Here is a 25,023-nt window from a genome sequence, read left to right as displayed (position 1 = left end):
GATGAAGACATAAAGAAACAGAAAAATATCTCATGCACATGGATTGGAAAAATAAACACAGTTACAATGTCCATACTACCTAAAGCAATCTACAGATTCAGTGCAACCTCAGTCAGAATGTCAATGACTTTCCTCACAGAAATAGAACAAAGAACAGTAATATTCTGACGGGCGTGAGGTGATATCTCATTGTAGTTTTGATTTGCATTTCCCTGATAGTTAGTGATTTTGAACATCTTTTCATGTGTCTGTTGGCCATCTGTATATCTTCTTTGGAGAAATGTCTGTTCAGGTCTTTTGCCCATTTTTTAATTGGGTTGTTAGTTTTTTTGTTGTTGAGATGCATGAGTTCCTTATTCATTTGGGGCTACAAAAGACCCCGAATAGCTAAAGAAATCCTGAGAAAAAAGAATAAAAGCTGGAGGCATCACAATCCCCGACTTCAAAACATACTAAAAAGCCATAGAAGTCAACACAGCATGGTACTGGTACAAAAACAGACACATAGATCAATAGACCAGAATTGAAACCCCAGAAATAAAACCACACATCTATGGATAGCTAATCTTCAACAAATGACCTAAGAACATAAAATGGAGAAAGGAAAATCTCTTCAATAAATGGTGTTGGGAAAATTGGACACCCATATGAAAAAGAATGAAAATAGAGCAGGTCCTTTCACCATACACAAAAATTAACTCAAAATGGATCAAAGACTTGAAAGTGAGACCTGAAACTATAAAACTCCTGGAAGAAAATATAGGCAGGACACTATTTGTCATCAGTCATAAAGGGATCTTTTTGAATCCCATGTCTACTCAGACAAGGGAAAAGAAAGGAAAAATAAACAAGTGGGACTTCATCAGATTAAAGAGCTTCTACAAGGCAAATGAAACCAAGATCAAAATGAAAAGGGAACCCGCCATCTGGGAGAAGATATTTGTAATTCATATATCTGACAAGGGGTTAATCTCCATAATATATAAAGAACTCACACAACTGAACAACAATAACAACAAAACAACCAAATCAAATGTGGACAGAGGATATGAACAGACACTTTTCCAAGGAAGAGATACAGATGGCCAACAGGCATATGAAAAGATGTGCAACATCACTAATCATCAGGGAAATGCAAATCAAAACTACACTAAGATATCACCTTACACATGTTAGAATGGCTATAATCACCAAGACAAAAATATAGCAAATGTTGGAGAGGTTGCAGAGAAACGGGAACCTTAATTCATTGTTAGTGGGAATGCAAACTAGTGCAGCCTCTATGGAAAACAGTATGGAAATTCCTCTAAAAATTAAAAATAGAAATACCATACTGCTCAGCTATCCCAGTACTAGGTATCTATCGAATGAAGCAGAAATAACAATCCAAAGAGGCTTATGCACCCCTATGTTCATTGCAGCATTATTCACTATAGCCAAGAAGTGGAAGCAACACATGTCCCTTGACTAATGATTGGATAAAGAAGATGTGGCGCATATATATATACACACAATGGAATACTACTCAGCCGTTAAAAAAGACAAAGTCATCAGATTTGCAACAACACGGATGGACCTGGAAGGTATTATGTTAAGCAAAATAAGCCAGAGAAAGAAAGATAAACACTGCATGATTTCACTCATAAGTGGAAGATAAACTAACACACAGACAGAAGTGTTTGGTGGTTACCAGGGGCAAGGGGGTGGGCATAAGGGGGAAGGGATGCGTTTATACAGTGAATCATAAACAATAAGGTACAACTAAAATTTCATAATGTTATAAAATATTATGACCAATAAAAAAATTGAAAAAAAAAAACAAGACACATGCAATTGATGTTTACAAAAGACACGCTTCAGACCTAAAGACACTCAAAAGAGACAGTGAAGGGATGGAAAAGATACACCATGTAAATGGCAATGAAAAGAAAACCAGACTAGTAATACTTATCTCAAACAAAATAGGCTTTAAACAAAAGGTGTAACAAGAGACACAGACAGGCACTGCATAATGATCAAGGGAACAATCCAACAAGAGGATATCACACTTGTAAATGTCTATGCCCATTACATAGAAGCACCTAAATATATAAAGCATTTATTAAAAGACATAAAAGGAGAAATAGATAGCAACACAATAAAAGTAGGGGACTTTAACACTCCTCTTACACCAACGGATAGATCATTCAAACAGAAGATCAATAAGGAAACATTGATCTTAATGACACATTAGACCAGTTGGACTTAGTAGATATATTTAGATCATTCCATCCAAAAACCCCTGAATACACATTCTTTTCAAATGCACATGGAACATTCTCCAGGATAGAGCACATATTAGGCCACAAAACTAGTTTCAATGAATTTAAGAAGATTGAATAATACTAAACACCTTTCCTTACCACAATACTATGAAACTAGAAATCCACTATAGGAAGTAAATTGGAAAAGCCACAAATATGTGGAAATTAAACGAAAGGCTACTGAACAATGATTGGGTCAATGAAAAAATCAAAGGAGAAGTCAACAAGTACCTGGAGACAAATGAAAATGAAAATACGAGATGCTAAAATTTATGGGATACAGCAAAAGCAGTTGTAAGAAGGAAGTTTATAGCAATACAGCCCTATCTCAACAAACAAGAAAAATCTCAAGTAAACAATCTAAAAGTATATCTAAAGGAATTTGGAAAAAAAGAACAAACAAAGCCCTAAATCAGTAGAAGGAAGGAAATAATAAAAGTCAGAGCAGAAATAAATGAAACAGAAACTGAAAAAAAAAAAAAAGAAAAAAATCAATGAAATTAAGAGCTGGTTCTTTGAAAAGATAAACAAAATGGACAAGTCTTTAGGTAGACTCACCAAGAAAACAAGAGAGAAGGCACAAATAAATAAAATCTCAAATGAAAGAGGAGAACTTAAATGGACATCTCAGAAATACAAAGGATTATAAGAGAATGCTATGAAAAGCTATAAGCCAACAATTGGATGATAAAGAAGAAATGGGTAAATTCTTAGAATTATACAACTTTCAAAAACTGAATCAAGAAGAAGTAGACAATTTGAGTAGATCAATCGCCAGTAAGGAGATGGAAACTGTCATTAAAAACTTCCTCAAAAATAAAAGTCCAGAACGAGATTGTTTCCCCGGTGAATTCTACCAAACATTCAAAGACTTAATATCTACTCTTCTTAAACTGTTCCTAAAAATTGAAGAGGAAGAGGAGCTTCCTATCTCATTCTATATGGGCAACATTACCCTGATACTAAAACCAGACAAGGACAACATAAAAAAAGAAAATTACAGGCCAATATCACTGATGAATATCAATGCAGAACTCCTCAACAAAATACTAGCAGATCGAATACAACAATACATTAAAAAGATCATACACCATGATCATGTGTGATTTATTCCAGGGATGTAGGGATGGTTCGACATCTGCAATTCAATCTATGTGATACACCACATTAATAAAATGAAGAATAAAAATCACATGATCATCCCAATAGATGTAGAGACAGCATTTCACAAGATACAGCATCCATTTATGATAAAAACCTTGAATGAAATGCATATAGAAGGAAAGTACCTCAACATAATAAAGGCCATATGTGACAAACCCACAGGTAATATCATTCTCAATGGAGAAAAACTGAAAGCTATCCCTCTAACAACAGGAATCACACAAGGATGTTTGCTCTCTCCACTCCTATTTAACATAGTATTGGAAATCCTAGCTAGAGCTATCAGGTAAGAAAAAGAAATAAAAGGGATCCAAATTGGAAAGGAAGAAGTGAAACTGACACTATTTGCAGATGACATGATTTTACATAGAGAAAATCCTAAGGAATCCACCAAAACCTTTCAGAAATAATAAACAAATACAATAAAGTTGCAGGATACAAAGTCAACATACAAAAATCAGTTGTATTTCTATACACTAACAACAGAGTAGGAGAAATAGAAATTAAGAATACTATCCCATTTATGATTGCAACAAAAGGAATAAAAATTTAGAAATAAATTTATACATAGAGGAGAAAGACCCATACACTGAAAACTATAAAAAATTGTTGAAAGAAATAGAAGAAGACACAGAAATGTAAAGATATTCTGTGCTCTTGAATTGGAAGAATTCACATACTTACAATGTCCATACTTCCCAAAGCAATGTACATATTCAAAGCAATCTCTATCAAAGTTCCAGTGACACTTTTCACAGAAATAGAACAAAGAACATTAAAATGTATATGGAACAACAAAAGATCCCGAATAGCTAAAGCAATCCTGAGAAAAAAGAACAAAGTTGGAGGTATCACACTCCCTGACCTCAAAATATACTACAAAACTACAGTCATCAAAACAGCATGGTACTGGCACAAAAACAGAGACATAGATCAATGGAACAGAATCGAGATCCCAGAAATAAACCCACACATCTATGGACAGCTAATTTTTGACAATGGAGTCAAGAACGTAAAATGGAGACAGGAAATTCTCTTCAATAAATGGTGTTGGGAAAACTGGACAGCCACATGCAAAAGAATGAAAGTAGCCTATTATCTTACACCACACAGAAAAATTAACTCAAAATGGATTAAAGACTTGAATGTAAGACCTGAAACTATGAAACTTCTAGAAGAAAACATAGACTGTACACTCTTCGACATCAGCCTTAGCAGCATGTTTTCAAGCACCATGTCTAACCAGGCAAGGGAAACAATAGAAAAAATAAACAAATGGGACTATATCAAATCAGAAAGCTTCTGGACAGTGAAGGAAACCATCAACAGAACGGAAAGACAACCTAACAATTGGGAGAAGATATTCCAAACAATATATCTGATAAGGGGTTAATATCCAAAATATGTAAAGAACTGATACATCTCAACAACAAAAACTAACAACTCAACTTAAAAAATGGGGAAAAGATCTGAACAGACATTTTTCCAAAGAAGATATAGAGATGGCCAACAGGCACATGAAAGGATGTTCAACATCACTAATTATCAAGGAAATGCAAATCAAAACTATAATTTCACCTCATGCCCTTCAGAATGCCTACAACTAACAAGATAGGAAATAATAAGTGTTGCAGAGGATGTGAAGAAAATTGAACTCTCATACACTGCTGGCAGGAGTGCAAACTGGTGCAGCCACTACAGAAAACACTATGCAGAGTCCTCCAAAAATTAAGAATAGAAGTACCATACAATCCAGCTATTCCACTGCTGGATATTTATCCTAAGAACATGAATGCAAAAATATATGTGCACCCCTATGTTCATTGCAGCATTATTCACAGTAGCCAACACTTAGAAGCAACCTAGGTGCCCATCAAGGGAGGAATGAATAAAGAAGATGTGGTATATATATATAGTCAATGGAATACTACTCAGCCATAAAAATGGATAAAATCTGGCCATTTATTAGAACATTGATGGAATTTGAGGGTATTGTGCTAAGAAGTAAGAGGGAGAAAGTCAAATACTATACGATCTCACTCATAAATAGAAGTTAAAAATAACAACAAACAAATACACAGAGACAGAAATTGGATTGGTGGTTATCAAAGGGGAAGGGGGTTGCAGAAGAGGGTGAAAAGGGTAATTAGACACATGTGTATGGTTACGGATTGTAATTAGTCTTTGAATAGTGAACACGAGGTAATCTACATAGAAATAGCAACATGTTGTACACCCTAAATTTATATAATTTTATAAGCCAACGTTACGGCACTAAAAAAAATAAAATAAATTAAATATAATAAAGAGACTGATATAATTAACAAATATAATTTAAATTGAAATATAATTCACATACTATAAAATTTATCATTTTAAAGTGTACAATTCAGTGGTTTTATTATAATCAGTTGTGCAACCATCTTCACTATGTATTTCAAAATTTTTTCGTCACCCCAAAGGAAACTCCATCCCATTAAGGAGTCAGTCCTCATTCTCTTCTTCCCCTACCCTCTGGCAACCACTAATCTGCTTTTTGTCTCTATGGATTTGGCTATTCAGGACATTTCATATGAGTGGAACATCAGCTTTTGTGACTGGCTTCTTTCATGTAGCAAAATATGTTCAATATTCATCCACGTTGTAGCATGATCCCTTTTAATGACCGAATTATATTTTACTGTGTATATATATCATATTTTGTTTTTATATTCATCTGTTGATGGGCATTTGGACTTAATTTTTTTATACTATTTGGCTATTGTGATCAATACCTGCTATGAACAAGTTTCTGTGTGAATGTATGTTTTCAATTTTCTTACCTAGGAGTAGAATTGCTACACCCTATTAAAACTCTATATGTATCCCCAAACAGCCTCAAACAAAATGACTCCAGCCAACAAGATTTGGAAAAGAAATTAATAGAAAATTGATTTTTCTCCTTATTCTTTTGAGATATATATATCATCAATAACGAGCAAACCCACATAATGTTTTAATTCTAATAGATGAACCATAAGATCTTTTGCCAAGTAGTGGTTAGAAATACAGTCTTCCCGTTTCTTTTTATAAGGTGATGATCATTAGTGGCTTAAAAATTGTAAACATTTCAAGTGTTCAAATTTTAGATCATTGAGCTAGGTAATCGCTATATCAAAATAAGAAGATAGGATTCTTTAATCTTTTTATATTCATATTTTTATTTTGAAAACTATTGATATCTGTCATGACAACTTTATATATTAAAATAAAGTGCAATTCAGAGCCTACTTCCTTTCAAGGACATAGTCTTGCCTACATCACGAGAGAAGCTAAAAATAAAATGTTGCACAGAATAGTTCAAGGGCCTCCTACATTATTTGATTTCATTGCTCTTTGGTTAAAGAAAGGCTAGAAGATCCCCTTGCAAGAAAGTCACTCTATACTGCAAGGGTTTTTAGAGTCAGAAGCAAATAAACAAGAAAGATAATCATTTGATCTTTTTTTTTTCTGCCTCCACAGAACGCTGCCGCACACTATCTAGTGTTGAGAAATAGGGGAAGCCACTGCGGCTGATAATGTGGTCAGTAGAATAACTACCATGAACTATGTCTGTGCCATAACCTCTGGAATTTGGCAATGTGTCCTTGTACAGAAAAAGGGACTGCCAATGTGATTAAGAACCTTGAGGACAATATCTTATATTATTTACGTAGACACAGTGTAACTACATGGGCCCTTATTTCAGAGCGAAAGGAAATTACGTGGTTACAGAGCTGCAATATTGCTGGCACTGAAGATGGAGGGATAGTGATATAAGCCAAGAAATATAGAGGGTCTCTAGAAGCTGGACAAAACAAGAAATGGGTTCTCCCCTGCAACTGAACAGAACAGAATACACACATTCTCCCCTGGAACAGAAGGAAGACATCTTGAATTGTACCCAGTGAGGTCCACCTTAGACTCTAATCTCCAGAACAAAAATATAATAAATATATGTTGTTTTAACCTAATAGTAATTTGTGATAATAGTGATAGAAAATTAACACAGGTGGAATTAAAAAATTTATCAGCCTGGAAGGGACTCACAAATTATTTAATGCTGCATTTCCTAAACTATTCCAGGAACAAAGAAGTTTGAGATTGTATATTCTAGCCCCATATTAACCAGTGACACTAAACAATAATCAAGGGGTAACTAAGAAATCCTGCATAGGGAAAAATGTAAGCCAGAGTACCTCGTAAATAATCTAACTTCTGTGTTTTTTTGTTTATTTGTTCTTTGATTTTGAGAACATCTCTTCACACCCCTCAGATTTCTCAGAACATAGTTGGGAAATGCTGAACCAACCCCACCTGCTCAGTTGAATACCTAAGGCCCAAAGGGAAGAACGGATTCACCAATATGGCACCTTGACAACACAAAGACGCACCCTGACCCCACTGTCTCCATCTGGAACCCTATCCAATGTGGTATGCTGACCCACAGTTCCCTGGTGTCTGAGTTTATGAAAATTAGACCTCTGGTGAAAGAAAGTATGGAAGAATCAATCAAATAACACTCTTAGCAGATAAAATCCTTCACTCAAAAATAATATGACTGTTTTAGCAGTAAATATATTTAATTATTTAAGTTAAAAGTGTTCAATAAACTATTAAAAATTTACTTTTATATTGAAAAGAATAAAGCAACAAAATATTTGACACAGTGATTTAGCATGTTCCTAAAAACACCTAATTCGAGCCGTCAAAGGCCATCGTCACGAATTCTATTTTTCGTATATGCTCAGTTTAGAAGGAACGTTCAGTAATGTTTTCCTTTACAGTACTTAAATAATAACTTCTCCATTCCTACTGCTTTTCTAAGAATTTCTTTCCACTGTCCTTTGATATTTTTTGTATATATATATTATCCACATCCTTTTCTAGAATAGATAAGTGAAAACTTTTTTATACCAATTCGGTTTTTTAATAAAAATAAAGATTAAAACTAATAAATCTAATAGTTCACTGCCAAAGACTGTGCTAAGTGCTTCACATTAAGAACCCCTTTTAAGCTTTACAAGAAGTGATTAAGGTAAATATTGTTATCAATATCCCTATTTTACAGATGAGTCACCTGAGCCACGGAGAGTTTAGAGACTTTATCCAAGGACACACAACAAGTGATGGAGCAAGGATTTGAAAATATTCTGATTAAACAGTCTCCTTATAGAGGACTGAAAATGCCTTTTGGAACTCATAATACCAGAATTTTCTGAAAATTGCATGCATTTTCTAAACACTGTTGATAACCAACAGGTAAGCAAGGTGAAAAACAAAACAGAACACACTCCTGCACTTAAAAATCAAAGCCACAAAACTGAAATTCTTGCACTTTTCTCACAGAAAAATCTCCGAAGCCACTACCACTTAGCTCATCCCTTTACTGGCAGTTTACACATACTTTTAACAAGATTGGGCATATGGCTTTCCAGCACACCATAAATTAGAAGTAGCAAATTAGAAGAGAAGAATTTGTTAGCATAAGCATCACAGAACAGCAAAATGTGAAAGATTTTAAGTCAAGCAAAAGAATAAAACTACAAAAATGGGCAAAATAGCTCATTTATAATTTGTAAGGAAAGGTATTTACTAATCATATTGGAGAAAAGCTTTTAGAATCAATTAAAAATGCAAATATGTTTTTATTTTTTATAATAATCGTATGAAGTACACATTCAGAGTTTTCATGTATATATTTAGAACAAATGCATAAGTGAAGAAAAGACAGCATTACGCCGTATTATTGCCATAGAAGAAAAAATATTCTATGCTTTTTAAAAATATGCATTTTTGAAATAGTGACAAGAGTAAAATGACCTCAAAAAGCAAGAAAAACAACAAAATGAATACTTCAGAACAGTCATAGAGTGTATATGACAAAGTAGTAGATTCTAAGACAAAATAGAAAATTCTATTTTCCTTTATAAATTCAACTTATTAATAAATAAAATAGTTGTTTACAGGGAAAAAAAAAACCTTTGTATTGAAATTTTGTTTTCTTTATCAAAAGGGTTGATTTTTAAATGTGTAAGTGGGACCTAAATCAACAGAAGACACTTCCAGCAGAGTGATCCATATTTGAAGGCCCTTTGACTTGGGAAATGCAGTCAGGGAAAACATACAGAGAGAATCACATTGTTTTTATACAACCGGTGATCTAAACCTGGAAGACTGTCCATGGTGAATTAGCACTAACTCGTTATCCAGGATCTGAGAGGAATTAATGCCACAAGAAATAAGCATTGTGTTGATCTTGTTGGCCAAAAACATCACTCTCTTTCTTGAAAAAGTGAGACGACATAATACGATGAATTTTGTAAAACCAGAAGACCACTAGTTTTTCCTTCATGATTTCTTAGTACATATCACCCATAATCTTGTATGAAAAATGTCTAAAATCCTTTCATGAGCTCCAGTGTATGTAAATAAATAAAGTGGAAAAAAGATTGAAAGAGAAAATGTGATCTACACTTTGCTTTCTCCTTTCTCCACCTCTCTCACCACCTTGCCTCCTCCCCACAAATAATACAATGCCAATTTTCCTGAATTACATTTTTATAACTTCCTTCAAAGGAAATATTTCTTACCTTCAATATACAATTCTCCAATAAATATATTCATAAATAAATGTAAACCTTAGACAGAATTGCCATTCACATCTATTTCTATTGTCCCTTTAACTCATCCATTTTGCCCTTTATAATCTTCCAATTTGTTCTTTATAATCACATCTCCTGCAGCTTCAAAGTTTTACCTTTCTTCCTAAGAATTATTAATTCCCTACTAATTCACCTCCTCAAATAAATTTAGAACCTTATTAATTTGTATATTTTAAATATTTACTGTGTTCCATGAGTTGAGGTTAAGGAAGGTGATAAGTAATTTCTATTTTCCAAGTATGTCCACTGTTTAGTTTTCAAGTTAATCTTCTTATGTGAGTTCTACTACTGTCCCCATTTTACAGATGAGGAAATTGTGACTCAGACTGGCTAAGTAATTTGTCAGTGGTGACTCAACCAGTGGTGAAGCTGGAGTCAGGACCCATGTGAGACTAAGTCCCAACTCTTAACCATTATTACATTGCTTTTAATAAACATTTTCTTCTTGAATTTAATTTGTCACATGTGGAGCATATATTTAATAATATGTGAATACTATAAAGTTTATAAACATTACTTAAAAAATCAAAGAGATTTAGTTATAATATCAATTGTATCTGAGTATACATTCAGTATTTCCTTTACTAATCTGATAGTGAAAGACAACTTATCAGTTACCTCTTGTCACTAGTTACAAATTTTGTTTTTAATTGAACAGATTATAGAATAAATCAATAAATCCATGTGCTTTACAAGGTAGAGTAGCAAATATACCATGAATTTTATAGTCAGGTCACAGTCCTCTTAGAGAGAGGTAGACATTGGTGATTGTTTAGGCAAAATAGAGACTGCTAAGACCATGTGAACAACACAGCTAAACAGAGAGTTAAAAGGATCTGAAAAAGAAAGAAAGGAATTCAGGTTTATGTATGAAATAAAGCAGTAATGGGCTAAAAGTGGCTGGGACTGGGAAAAAAGGGCCATAATACTAAGAAAGGCCATTGCTACATGGAATGGGGTAGCTAGGGCAATATATCCTGTGACAAGAGTTGATAAGAATTAGAAATGTATATTTAAGTGTGCTATCTAGTGTGTCATATGTCTCTTGCCTTGTCTGTCAGATCATCAGTAAAAGTACTAATACTCGATAACCTTGAGTCGTAGTTGCTTTCACAGCAGATACGTTTCAGGATGGGGCAAAGGAGAAGAGACTTTGTCCCTTCTTTGGTCAGACACAACAATGGAGATCAAGGGGTAACCACAGGGAACAGAGGACACAACTTCAATGAACGCAGAAAACAGAGCAGTGGTGATTCTGATATTATAACCCCCTCAGATATAATGACATAACATGTTCTTAAAAGTAATCTTGAATAAATGAGCATGTGCAATCTACTAATTTACTGACTTAAAAACAGCCCAATGAAACTCTTTTTGACTGTTAAACCTGTTATTGCCCATAATGAAAGACCATATGTACTGATCATAACATATCGTCTTAAATTTGACAGGTCACTAAAAATTCATGATACAAGGATTTTTAGGTATACTCAACACATTTTTCATTCAGAAATATGATTGGTTGTTCTCGATGCTGTGAATAATATAAATTGAGCTCATACTTGGAAGAAATTTAAAAAATCAGGCATCCTTGAATTTCAAGCAGAAACTTATTCTGGTACATTCAAAGGTATGTGGATTTTATGTATAATTTGGCATACTTTCTATTACACTTTTTTGTTTCTTTGTATTTTCTGTTTAACAGATACAAATTTATTCCACATTTCTAATACTTTATGCTATCTAGAACTAATTACTTCTTGAGTTGGACCATAATTGAATTAGTCTTTCATTACTTAAATGAAATTTTTATTTTTTATTTTAATTTATTTATTTTGTGAGGAAGATTAGCCCTGACCTGACATCCAATGCCAGTTCTCTTTTTTTTGCTGAGAATGATTGGCCTTGGGTAACATCTGTGCCCATCTCCCTCTACTTTATACGAGACACCGCCACAGCATGGCTTGACAAGCGGTGTGTTGGTGCACACACAGGATCCGAACCTGCGAACCCTGGGCCACCAAAGTTGAGCACGCACACTTACCCGCTACCCCACCAGGCCAGCCCGAAATTTTTACTTTTTAATGCAGCAAAATGTTTGTCTATATTTCTTTAAATTTTAGTTCCAGACCACCAAAGTACTTTCTCAAAGCAAAACTCATGGCAAATATTTATTTTAATTACTTATCAAAGTTAAAATAATATTTTCAGGCTATAACTTACTACATTGAAAAAAAATTTAAGTATCTCAAATAACTTATTTTAAAATAGAACCATCAACTAAATATCTTCTTCATATTTTTCCTTATTAATTCATTGAAAAAAAACACAGGATAAAGACAACCTTATCGTGGTTCACGTATCAGCATTAATACACATTATATTCACTTTCTATTAAAAAACAAGTTTAGGTTTTTCCACTTATGGTTTTAAAAGTGAGTCAGTAATTTGGTTCAGGATGCAACGTGTATTTTTTAGGATGTTTGTGATTTCCTTTATAACTCGTGTCTAGTTTATGGAGTAATTACAATGTAACATCTAACAAAAAGAAAATGCTATTGACTACAAATAGAATCGTTTAGGCAGAAATCATTCCAAATTCATTGAAGAATAAAAGAATAGTAGGATCAAGGAAAATTAGAAATCTCTCTTTCTGGAAGAGATTCTGTTCAGCAACAGCTTTTGCAAAGTGGACACCTGTAGGCCAGAGGTGTTATTTGAGGGACTTCCCTAAAATCCAATAGGGTTAGAACATCTAGGACTAAATCCTAGTCCCTTCTTAATCTATTTTGGCAATTTACTCAATGTCTTTTCTCTGATGATTAGTCCTTGTTTTTAGCAGTAGCCATTCCCAACAGACAGTGCAAGAAATACTTCTGTGGCTCCTTGTTCTGAAAGTATAAATTACTATGCAATAATGGTAAATAGCTTAATGATCTGAATGTTTGGAGCCAACCATGTTCCTTTAATCATTACTTACAAATTACATGTAGCTTCTATGACTCTGGGTGAAATATAGGCTGGACAAGTAAATGAAAATGGTATTCTAAATTACGTAATGAGAGATAATTCATTTCTGTAAATTTGTTTAGCCCTTCTGAATGAAAAGTATTTTTATACTACTGACTTCAGAAATAAAGCAATGTACTGAGAACTAGAAATTATATATGAATGAAGTAACTTCATAAAGAATGGTTCTAAATTTTTTACTGAGTATTTTTAGTATTTTTCAATGAGTATTTTATAATGAGTATTACATGTATTTTATAAAGTACTAATTATGTGCATGTTTGAGATGAGATAAGAAAAGCAGGTTTTCACTTATATTTCAGGACCATCAAGAAATGGGGACCTGGATTTTGTTTGCCAGCCTCCTGGGTGCAGCCTTTGCTATGCCCGTGAGTATAAGTGAACGTCCAATTTCACAACCTTGGGAATAAAAATCTGCCTCATAGTTGGTAGACTTTAGAATTTAAAACAGCACAAGATCACATATCCTCAAATGTCTCTATGGTTAAGACAAACTTTGAAGAGCTTGTTATAAGAGAACAGATTCTTGGATGCCTCTGCCAAAGATTTTGATTCAATACAGCTAGGGTGGGACCAAGGACTCTGCATTTTAACAAGAACCCCAGGAGATTCTGTTGAAACAATTAACTTGTGAATATCATACCCTATCTCTAGATGGAGGAAAGTTTTGTAAGGGATCCTTGAAAGGGCTCCAGAGAAAGTGCTTAAGCAGCTTTATGCAAATACTACAAAAATACCAGTTTTCTCTAAAACCCAGTTTGTCATAAGTGTCCAAATCTCTTCCTGCCCCCCAAACTCCACTGTTGTTAACCTTCAGAGGGGAAGATTTCTGTGTTAGGAATGCCTTTCTTGAAACATTTCCTGTTCTCAGAGGCCTCATGCCTTTGAGTTCATCTGCTATGACTTCCATGCAGTTATCCAGAATTCTACCTATGCCCAAAACATATGGATATGTTTTACACTCAAATATGCCAAGGACCAGGAAGTATGACCCATTCTCTCTAGACATAGGTACCCAAGGTCAGAGAGCTTAGATCACGTGCAGGCAAAACAGGATATCCTTCTACTTTTTGGTGGCATAAAGAGCTGTTGATACAACCAGAAGCCAGCAAAGCTTGCATGTCTGCCTCCTCTCTTCCTTTCTTACCCACAAGAGCAAGATTCTACGCTCTACCTTCCTGAAATCCTGTGTTGTGGCAATTTGTAGTCTCCTAAGGGGCCCCTGCATTGCAAATCCAGCCCCTTTTCCATTCCTCAGTTCAACACTCTTACTCTCTGATGGCTTATAGCAAGAAAGTATAAGAAAGGTAGTTACCTGACTAAAATAGTTCACACTCCGATGAGTGAATAAACTCTCTTATGAAATATGAGCATTTAAAAAAAAATAAAGCCTTAGTTAGCTTGATGTCTGAGGATGATGTTCTACATGATTGTCTATCCTCTTCCTCTCACCCACTCTAGGGGCAGTAAGAATTCCATAATGCAGGCATCATTATGGCCCCACATTTGAAAAGACAGTCTTTGTTTAGATAATCATTCAGCTTGCTTTTATTTTGACTTTTAAAAATTTTTTGCCATAAAATTGTTGACAGCATAACAAAAATTGGCATAAGCTTCATAAATCAACCCTTTTGTTTTCCACGGGATTTAAAATGTTTCTACCTTACTGAACCCATCTTGTTCTCTCATACATCAATAATTCCTACACAATTGTTTCTTTTGTTGTTGTTGATGTGTTGTTTAATTTGCATGCCAATTATGAGAAATCCCTTTGATAGTAAGTATTTATTCACCTTGTGATCTGTAAAGAAAGGTATTATCTTCTTGATGGTGTTTTACAATTCTGTAACAGAAACATACCTCTCTCCCCAACATAGAGTGAGTTTTGTTAACAAGGAAAATGGTGGGTGGGATAGGGTAGGAATCACTGACAACATTGGGCATGGTGGGGAGGGGGTCTTGAAGATCACTGGAGAGTAAATGTGTGCTAGTTTCTGTTTCCAGGTCTCCCACCATAAGACTACAACTCCCGGGAAAGTCATTTATTTGTTCTGGACGTCTTCAAAATAGAGAGCTCCTCTCTTACACAGTGTACATGTTCAAACTAAAAGCAGACCTCGTATATATTCTGCACTATGTACATTTTTAAAGTAGCTTCAGGGGCCGCCTGGTTGTGCAAGCGGTTAAGCGCATGTGCTCCGCTACGGTGGCCCAGGGTTCGCTGGTTCAGATCCTGGGCACACACTGATGCACTGTTTGTCAAGCCATGCTGTGGCGGCGTCCCATATAAAGTGGAGGAAGATGGGCATGGATGTTAGCCCAGGGCCAGTCTTCCTCAGCAAAAAGAGGAGGATTGGCAGATGTTAGCTCAGGGCCGATATTCCTCACCAAAAAATAAATAAATAAATAAAGTAGCTTCAGTCTCTCTTAATGTGAACAATTGCATATTGACTTAATCTCTTCCTCTCTCTTTCTCTCTCTCCTTCTTCCTCTTCCTCTCTCTCTTTTTCTTCTCCTTTCCCCCTCCCTCTAAAAGCTACCACCTCATCCTGGGCACCCTGGTTATATCAACTTCAGCTATGAGGTAATTTTTCTCTTTACTAATTTTGACCATTGTTTGAGTTAACACTGCCCTGGGCTCTGTAAAGAATAGTGCGTTGCTTCTTCATTCGAGATGTTTTTCAGTCCCACTTTTTCAGTTCCCACTACCTGCTTCCTGGTGTAAGCCCTGAGCGGTCGCCTCAAGCCTGCATTGCCCCAGCATAGCCTACCTGGCCTCTCTGACTCAGTCTCTCCTCCTTACATGGCTATAAAATTACCCATCATGAACTACTACTCAGGGGGGCTGCATGGTAGGACAGAAAGTGAAACCTGGCTGAACAGCTTTGTTCTATCCCAGCCAGTAAAATGTGGGGATCAGGTAAGATGTTATTTAAGATCCTTTCCAGCTGGAAAACTCCTGATTCTAAAATGTTCACACTCTATGTGTTTCATTTGTCTTTACTGAAATGTTAATGAAAATGACATTCTGCTGAGTTCACACATTCTTCAGAGCAATGGAAAGCGTGAGATTTCTGTAAACTGAGTTTGAGGATCTCCTCAACTCCATACTAACCATGTGACCCTGGGCAAATCATTTTCTCTCTCTAGAACTTCGGTTTCCTCATCTGGAGAATAGAAACAGTTATAATACCCACACTTCAAAATATTGTTTGGGGAGCAACATAGTTGAAGAATATAAAAGATACTTGCTCAAGAGTTACTTGAGCAAAGTTGGTAATTGTTTGTTGTATTGATTTCAAATGCTGTACTGAAGCAGTTCCCAGACCTGAGGTTAAACAAGTATATTGTTTAGAAAGGAAGGAATTTCTTCCTTCTTTCATAGGTTCAGATGACAATCTATGAATCTGTTTACTCATACAAACTGTTAAATGTTTCTTAACTTACAGACTGTTACAAACTGTCAAATAAGTATTTGAGCAAGCTTTTCCGGTAAAGCTTAAAATGTTGACATATTTGACCAGAAAACCTGTGTTACTAGGATAAGGGACAGTGTTTCTGCCTCCTTTATTTTTTCATTGTGACATCAAATCAAAAAAAGATATAATAATCTTATGTTATATTAATTTTTCTGTTTTGTTTTACTCTTGCAAAGATGAGCAGGAGCTGTGGAATTAACAGAATGACTACTTTTGTAACCTCAGTCAAGTCATGAACCTCTTTAACTCTCCATAACCTAGTCTGTAAAAGTGAGGGTGATGACAGTTGCCTCAGCGTATGTAAGAAAACATAAAAAATGTGTGTGATTGACGTAACGTAGTGCCTAACACATAGGAAGCAACTGACAAATGTGTACTTTATTCTTTCTTCCATAGGACTCATATTTTCAGGGTATCAATATTGACAAGATTTCATTAGAGACTGTATAATTCATGTAACTAAATTAAAACAAATGTATCCTAATGTCTCCTTCCTTTAAGGTGCTTACCCCTTTGAAGTGGTACCAGAGCATGATAAGGCAGCCGGTATGTAAATTTTTGTTCTTTATTCCCTTAAAATATTAAGCATGAATTTCAATTCCCTTTTTAAGTGAAATAACATATATACAAGCCACACACAGACACTAATGGGAAATATAGTTTCTAAAAGGTCATATCTGTGTACACAGAAATTCTTGCACAGGAAAAAATGAATAAATATTCATATTGTCATAATAACAAAGAAAACATTGCTACTTCTCCAGCTGGAAGTCAATGGAGCCAATGGTAAACCTGACTCTTTGTTTCTCACCAGTACACTTCCTATGGTTACGAACCCATGGGTGGATGGCTGCACCACCAAATCGTCCCCGTGCTGTCCCAGCAGAACCCCTCAAATCACGCCCTGCAGCCTCATCACCACATCCCCATGGTGTCAGCTCAGCAGCCCGTGGTCCCCCAGCAACCAATGATGCCGATTCCTGGACATCACTCCGTGGTTCCAACCCAACACCACCAGCCAAACCTCCCTCCGCCTGTCCAGCAGCCCTTCCAGCCCCAGCCCGTCCAGCCGCAGCCTCACCAGCCCATCCAGCCTCAGCTTCCTGTGCACCCCATCCACCCCCTGCCGCCACAGCCACCTCTGCCTCCGATATTCCCCTTGCAGCCCCTGCCCCCTATGCTTCCTGACCTGCCTCTGGAAGCTTGGCCAGCAACAGACAAGACCAAGCGGGAGGAAGTAGTGAGTATTCTTTGAAGCCACTATAACACCTGTGAAAATGGTAAAGCAAAATTGGCCCCTACATTCTAAGTTCTCAAACAGTCTAAGGTCTAGAGTTCCTGTAACTACAGGTCAATGATTCTGTTAGTCCAAGCATGTTTTGTAACTTAATTTTATAAATGAGTTTATTTATTTACATGGCATATTTATGGTGGGTTCAAAATCTATATTTATTTTGAATTCTAGCCGCAATATAGATAACTGAAATACATTCATTTTAAGGCCAACTACATCAGGGAATATCAGTTCTCCTTATTTTTCAGTAATTTGACAAGCAAGACTAGGCTAGAATTACACTGAAAGGTAAAAAGGAGTAATTTTAAAGGTGGAGAGATGCAAATATCAGAACAGTCTAAAAAAATGGTAGATGGAAAATCTGAAGACCTAAAGTAATGTTTCCTGTGTTAGGTATTTAATTTAGTGTCAATTTTTATTGTAACTTGGGCACAGCTAAACTAGACAGACTAAATTTTAGATTCCACTTCATTTCTAAGATTAAATAGATAAAACTTTTAAGAAGAATTTTTCACAGTTTAGCTCAAAATCTCCTTCCATTATAAGAAGCTTTTCCAAATGAACGAGAAATCACCGATAAGGTGATCTTCATCCATTCCCATAAACCCTCAGTGCTGTGTATATGAGTTTATTTAATTCTACAATTTATAAATGCAATCAGTGATTTTATACTTAGAAGCAGTGAGGAGTGAGGTAGAAATTATCTGGATGAGTAGCCAGGACACATGGTTTCTAGTATTAGCTTTGCCCCAAAGAAGAAAATAGTATGATGCAAGCTATTTCACATTTATGGGTGCTTGTTTTCCTGTCTCTAAAAAGGGGGGAAGTGACTGGGTCAGTTAATTTTACAATAAAATTACAGACAATAAAATAATTTTCTATCAAATATTATATTATATGCAAATAGAGTTTCATAATTCTGAGTATATTTACGAGAAATATGGGACAGCAATTTTGAAAATTGATTGAATCCCAAATATTGTTGTGTTTATAATTGTTTTAGTCTAAGCTACATGTTCTCTCGTTATAAAGAAAATATATTTTTTCATTCATGTATTAATAAATAAGGCCATGGACTTTACAGTGTGTTCACAATATGTCAAAGCATATTTATGGAAAGATGATTTGGAGTAGTTTAAACTCTTTAAAACTTAGTTTATGCATATGTAAAATAAGACTTTAAATGTATATCTTCTAAGAGTTGCATTTGGAGAATAAAATAAAATGATTAGTTGAGAGTCCTGCAGGGTAGGTACTCAGAGAAAGATAGCTATTATTATTTTAATATTGTACAATAGATTTTAGGTATTTGGAAAGCAGGGACTACCTTCACAGGCACCTCATATCTAATGACAATGAAATACGGAGCTTTCGGAGAATATAGAGTTCAACTTAATTTGTAGCATATTTTTTCTGTAAAACTGAAGCTGTATACGTTGTTGTACATAGCACTCTTTAGAAAAATTTGTAAATTACTTTAAATATTCCTTTTGTTTTTTATTTTTCAGGATTAAAAGATCGGAAAATGAGAGAACTAAACTAGATATTTGAGTTGCTTTTAGGAATGACACAAGAACACAATGATTTGTGCCTACTGTCAGTTTACTAGTAAATTCTATAACTAAAAATAAGTATCATTAGAAGCCAATAAAATGTTTTAAAAATTATCTGTGTACTGTTTTTTAACTAAATGTAAAATTTCATGTTACTTAAGAGAACATACAATTTGCAACCTACAAATTGACAGTTTACTAAGCAAAGAACACTATTTCTTTTCACTGAAAATTGATTCTAAAACCTCATATTGTTTTTTCTGTTAGTTTATACATGAATTCTAATAGTTGATAAAGTAAAAAAAAATGACTATGTACAGTCACTGAACTCTTAAAAAACATATAACAAAATGAATTAAGACTTGGAACACTGGTTTTATACTTCACATCAATTATCAGAATCTGAATTTTGATTCTACTTATTCAACTAAAACACATTTTTAAATGAAATTATGTGATATACTTTTTTCAAAGAAAACTTTTAAATAAGGGAGCTTCAAAAATATCATATACATTTTATATACAATTCATTTCTTTCACTTCATAGTCTTTAATATGATAAATTTTACTTCATAACCTTCAAAATATTAACAGATGCATATAATGGACTCAAAATGACTTTTCTTTCCTTCTCATATTTACATTTGAATTTTTTTTTCTCCTACACCCATACAGAATTGTAAACATTCTTTGCAGGGTTTATATTACACCGTACCCACAGTAACTTTATTCCACTACTTTTATGATTAAGGGTAATCACTTAATCACTTTCTGTAGTGAATAAACATAACTTACTGGGAAAATGTTGATATTGAAACAAATAATTTGATTTTTTAAAAATTTAGAGCCAATAAAAAACACATGAAGGCTTTTAGTAAATTGATATTGGGAAATTCTCATCAAAACAGTAAATATATATTAATCACTCTCTAGGGCAAGGAAAAATTTCATGTCCTGGTAAAAATAGTAAATCCCCATCATTAAGGAATCTAGTATCTATCAAAGGGATACAATAAGCTCAAAAATAATGACAAGAGAAGGTTGAATAGTATTAACACTATAACAGAAGTTTAGTCAAAATGCTCGGGAAAATATGCCAGACACCATTAGCTAGCTGTCCAACAGCTTTCCTCACCACTAATTCCTTGCCGGCAGAGCTGCAATTAGTCCTAGTATCTGTCCTTCTACAAACTCAGAAGAGATAAGCCCTTTCTCCTGTCCCAGAGAATGAACATTCTCTCCTCCATACTAATTATGGCATATTCCCCTGGCCAGTGACTGTTTTGGGTATGGGTTGTGGTGAAACTATAACAACAAATGAGGCCAAAAGGGAAGTTCTAGGAGGGGAGGAGCTTCTGGAGCTTATGTGAGGATGTGATACCTAGAGATGTGACTGCTATCTTGTGACTACTCTTGGTCAAGTGGCATCTACTTCCTAAATGGCCTTATTATATTTCTGAATTAACCAACTCTGGGAAAGTCAACCTCCAGATGAATGACACAATGTTTTTGCATGTTAGTTTTTTTTTGTGTGTTTGTGTGTGAGGAGATCAGCCCTGTGCTAACATCTGCCAATCCTCCTCTTTTTTTGCTGAGGAAGACTAGCCCTGGACTAACATCCATGCCCATCTTCCTCCACTTTATATGGGAGGCCACTACAGCATGGCTTGCCAAGCAGTGCGTTGGTATGCATCTGGGATCTGAACCGGTGAACCCTGGGCTGTCGCCAGAGTGGAGCGCACGCACTTAACACCTTGCGCCACCAGGCTGGCCCCCCATGTTAGTGTTTTTAAATTGTAGGTCATAATCAATTAATATATTATGGCATCGCCTCCAGGGTTGTCATACATTTATGCCAAGATAAGAAACTGTCTCTTTCAATGACTCCAAATTTTTCTGGCGAGGATTGAGAAGAATTACTTTGTCAATGACTTGCTTGAAGATAATCCTCTTGAAAATATATATATATATTCCTTATCAATAAAATGTAGTTTTATGTACATATATGTATCTCCTGCAGTGTACTCCAAAATATATGCTTTCCTATGTGCCTTCCTCAGCTCCTGAAAATACTTCCCTTACATTTATTACTATTGAGAAACATTTTAAGGACTGAGTTTAAGGTCAAGACCTCAAAGGAAATATAAAATAGAAAACCGGATTAATAAAAAAATAAACTAAGAGATACTGCCATGAATGTCTTGGAAATCACAAGAGAAACACCATTTTAACCAATTTCTCACATTTCTAGACCTTAGTATCACCTAGTTGTGTTTAATTTTGCTATATGAAAAATTAGTCATTAGCCTATGTTTGTTGTGCAATTCTTGTTAATTGGAATTTTTCCTTATTGTTAGGTGATTTACTTTCTAATTCCTTTTCCTCTGTTATAAACTGAATGTTTTTGTTCCCCCTTTCTACACCTAAAATACATACGTTTAAGCCTTAACTCTTCTATATTTGGAGATTGGCCTTGAAGGAAGTAATTAAATTAAGTGAGATTATAAGGGTGGAGTTCTGATCTCATAGGATTATTATTATTTTTTTCAATAAGAAGAGACACCAGACTGCTCTCTCTCCCACACACGCAAACACAATGCAAGAAAAGGCGATATAAGGGAACAGTGAGAAGGTGGTCAACTGTGAGCCAGGAATAATTCTCAGAAACCAGATTGGCCAACACCTTGATCTTAGACTTCCCATACTGCAGAACTATGAGAAAATAAGAATCTGTTGTTTAAGCCGCTCAATCTGTGGTGTTTTGTTGTGGCAGCCTTAGCTGTCCATTTGGTATGGAGCCTTATCAGCAGGGGTCATTGGCCAATACTTAATTGTTCAAAAATAACTGCTAGGAAGTATCTATCTTGTTGTCATCTGAAATATCTGACTCTTCTAGAAGATAAATAATAATTGAGAATAAGATTAGGTAGAAGTGGTAAAGGATGAAGTGGTGAGGACAGAAGAAAGGAATGGTTATTTGGGCCCCAAAATATTTACATCAATAAATCATACCTGAATAGTTTATCAAAAAAATGAAGATCAATAAAGTCCCCTACAAATAACATAGCCCTTTGTTCAGAAAAAAAAAAGAAAGGAAAACTCCCCAGGAACAAATATTTATTTTCTTCTTGCTAATCTAACAAAAAATAACAGTGTCAAAATATCTCAACATTGTCAGAACACCTGATCTTATTTTTCAAAGAAATTTCCATGCTTTCAATTTGTGGAATGTGGGTTTCTGAAATCACTTAAGCTTCCACACAAATGCAAAAATGGCTTCCTAATGTGGTTAGGTGTGTAGGTTCTGCAGGTAGATTGTCTAGGTTCACAATCATGCCTTTTGCTTATCTCCTGGGAAATCTTGGACAAATTTCTGTGCACCTCAGTTTTCTTGTCAATAAAATGTAGTAATATCCATCTTTGACTCTTGCATGTAAATGAGCCACATTTTGACACAGAGTCAGTAGTTAATAAGAGTTGGCTACAATTCTCACATTTAGAAAGAATCTTCTTGTGGTTCTGTAGACCCCCCAAGGGACCACTACACAGGTAGAACCAAATATGATGCAGAATTTGGGCACAGCAGGGAAGTTTCCAATGCAAAAGTTTCCAAAGTCTAACTCACTTCTAATTTATCAATGAGCCAATTCTGACATATAGTCACATGAAAACCTCACTTGCTGATTGTTACCATGCATGATGCCTTAGGAACATGATCACATATCTTCTACCACCTGACACCCCCAGATACAGTCCTTCAAAACCTCCCATGCTACAATGCCAGCTCTAATGCTGGAATGCTCAAGCTGCAAGATTTCCTGGGATATGTTGAGAATTCCTCCACATTAAGCAACTGTTTTTTTCCACTTTGGTTTCTCCAGTAAGCAAGCTTCTTGAGGTAGATTTAGAAAAGTATCTGAAAATTGATCAGTGTGTTTAATATCTGCTCAAGGAATTATCATCAGCTTTAAAAGTCTACTGATTCTGTAATGTGAAATTATTAATAATAATAATATTAAATATTTATCAGTCTCCTATTATATTCCAGGCATTGTTCTAAGCAAATGATGTGCATTATCTGAGTTAGTACTCACAATATTATTGAAGTAGACTTGTCTCTATCCTAGTTTCTAGAGGGTGTGTTGTCTAGAATTTATACTTTAGAAGGAAATAAAGCATTGTATAAAACATGCACAGACTCTACCTGATTTTGAAAAAAACACTGTTTGAAGTGTAAACTATGTTTTTCTTTTGCCTCTAATATCCTAATTTAAATAATGTGCATCTATTTACAACGGCAAATATCAATTCAATTTGATCAAAGTCGCAAAGCTTTTGTCACTTAATTTTTGCTGCCTATTTGACTTTCCAAAGATGTACCAAGTAACTAATATTAAATCAATCAACAGAACCACTATCTAATAACAACTTTACCACTGCATGGAAAAATTGCCTCTTTTGGTTAAGTGCCACAGAAGAGAAAGAAACTTCTGCAAAAATGGACAAACGTGACCACACTAATTCTGGAAAAACCTACTAGGTTATCATTGTCATGGTAATCAGATAAAGCCATCTATCCTAGCTGTTTGCAGCAGCTCAGATGGTCCAGAGGCAGACATCTAGACTTCTTCAGAGAAAGCTGCAGTAGGAAATGATGTCAAGTCTGATAATCTAGTCTTCACCCTCACATATTTTCCTTCCCAGGTAGCCCAATGAGTGCAAACTTAAGGCACATGAAGAGATCATTACAAGGAAAACTCTGAAATCAAAATGAATGGCCAGAAGAGTAATGCTGTTGATTTATCCTTAGCATGGCATTGAATCAGGACTAAGTGGCTAGAATACAACCTCTTTACCAGGCAATCAATGTCCAGATTAATATATGTGAAAAAAATTCACATATCTTGATAGCTTTCTGCATTGTATCCTCCACAACTGTAAACTATTGAGGCAATATGTCAAACTGGCACATACCAAAGCATCCTAACAAGAGAAGGGAATCATTTTTTGTACAACTGCATGCAAAAACAAATGTTTATAAAGTCCCATTTTCCTCCTGGATGAGGAACTTGGGCTCAACCTGGTTTCTACAAAGAATTTTTGTTATTCTGAAAATAGGTACAATAGAAGCACTTAAAATCTATTTCTTTTTAAAGACAGTTTCATATTTTTGAAGTAGTTCTCACACATTGCTGAAATGTGTTCTTCCTATCAGTAGAATTTACAAAAACAGTTTGAAAAAAAAGGAAAGTGAGTAAGTAGAGACTGCCTTTGTGGGAAAACAAGCTGCAAAAGCAGTTTCTACCCACCACTCCCATTTTGAAGTATGGTTTTGATCTCCTTACTGGTGATTGGTGTATTCAAATTCTCTACTTCTTCTTGATCCAGCTTTGGAAGGTTGTATGATTCTGAGAATTTATCCATTTCTTCCAGATTGTCGAATTGGCTGGCATATAGCTTTTCATAGTATTCTCTTATAATCTTTTGTATTTCTGAGGTGTCTGTTGTAACCTCTCC

At 35.1% G+C, this 25,023-nt stretch overlaps 1 protein-coding gene across 1 annotated transcript in view; it reads left to right on the top strand.

The window, feature by feature from the left end:
- Window positions 1-13,494: 13,494 nt before the first annotated feature.
- Window positions 13,495-25,023, top strand: part of LOC101408148 (amelogenin X-linked) — a 124,201-nt gene continuing 112,672 nt past the window's right edge. The window contains exons 1-5 of the mRNA XM_087427834.1: window positions 13,495-13,548; window positions 15,717-15,764; window positions 17,056-17,103; window positions 17,161-17,205; window positions 17,474-17,899. Of these exons, the coding sequence (XP_087283960.1) occupies window positions 13,495-13,548; window positions 15,717-15,764; window positions 17,056-17,103; window positions 17,161-17,205; window positions 17,474-17,899 (621 nt within the window). The remainder of the gene's footprint in view (window positions 13,549-15,716; window positions 15,765-17,055; window positions 17,104-17,160; window positions 17,206-17,473; window positions 17,900-25,023) is intronic.

The sequence above is a fragment of the Ceratotherium simum genome, chromosome Y (genome assembly GCF_057802395.1).
Source record: "Ceratotherium simum simum isolate JZ-2026a chromosome Y, ASM5780239v1, whole genome shotgun sequence".
Taxonomy (NCBI): domain Eukaryota; kingdom Metazoa; phylum Chordata; class Mammalia; order Perissodactyla; family Rhinocerotidae; genus Ceratotherium; species Ceratotherium simum.
This window is presented reverse-complemented; position numbering and strand designations above follow the sequence as displayed.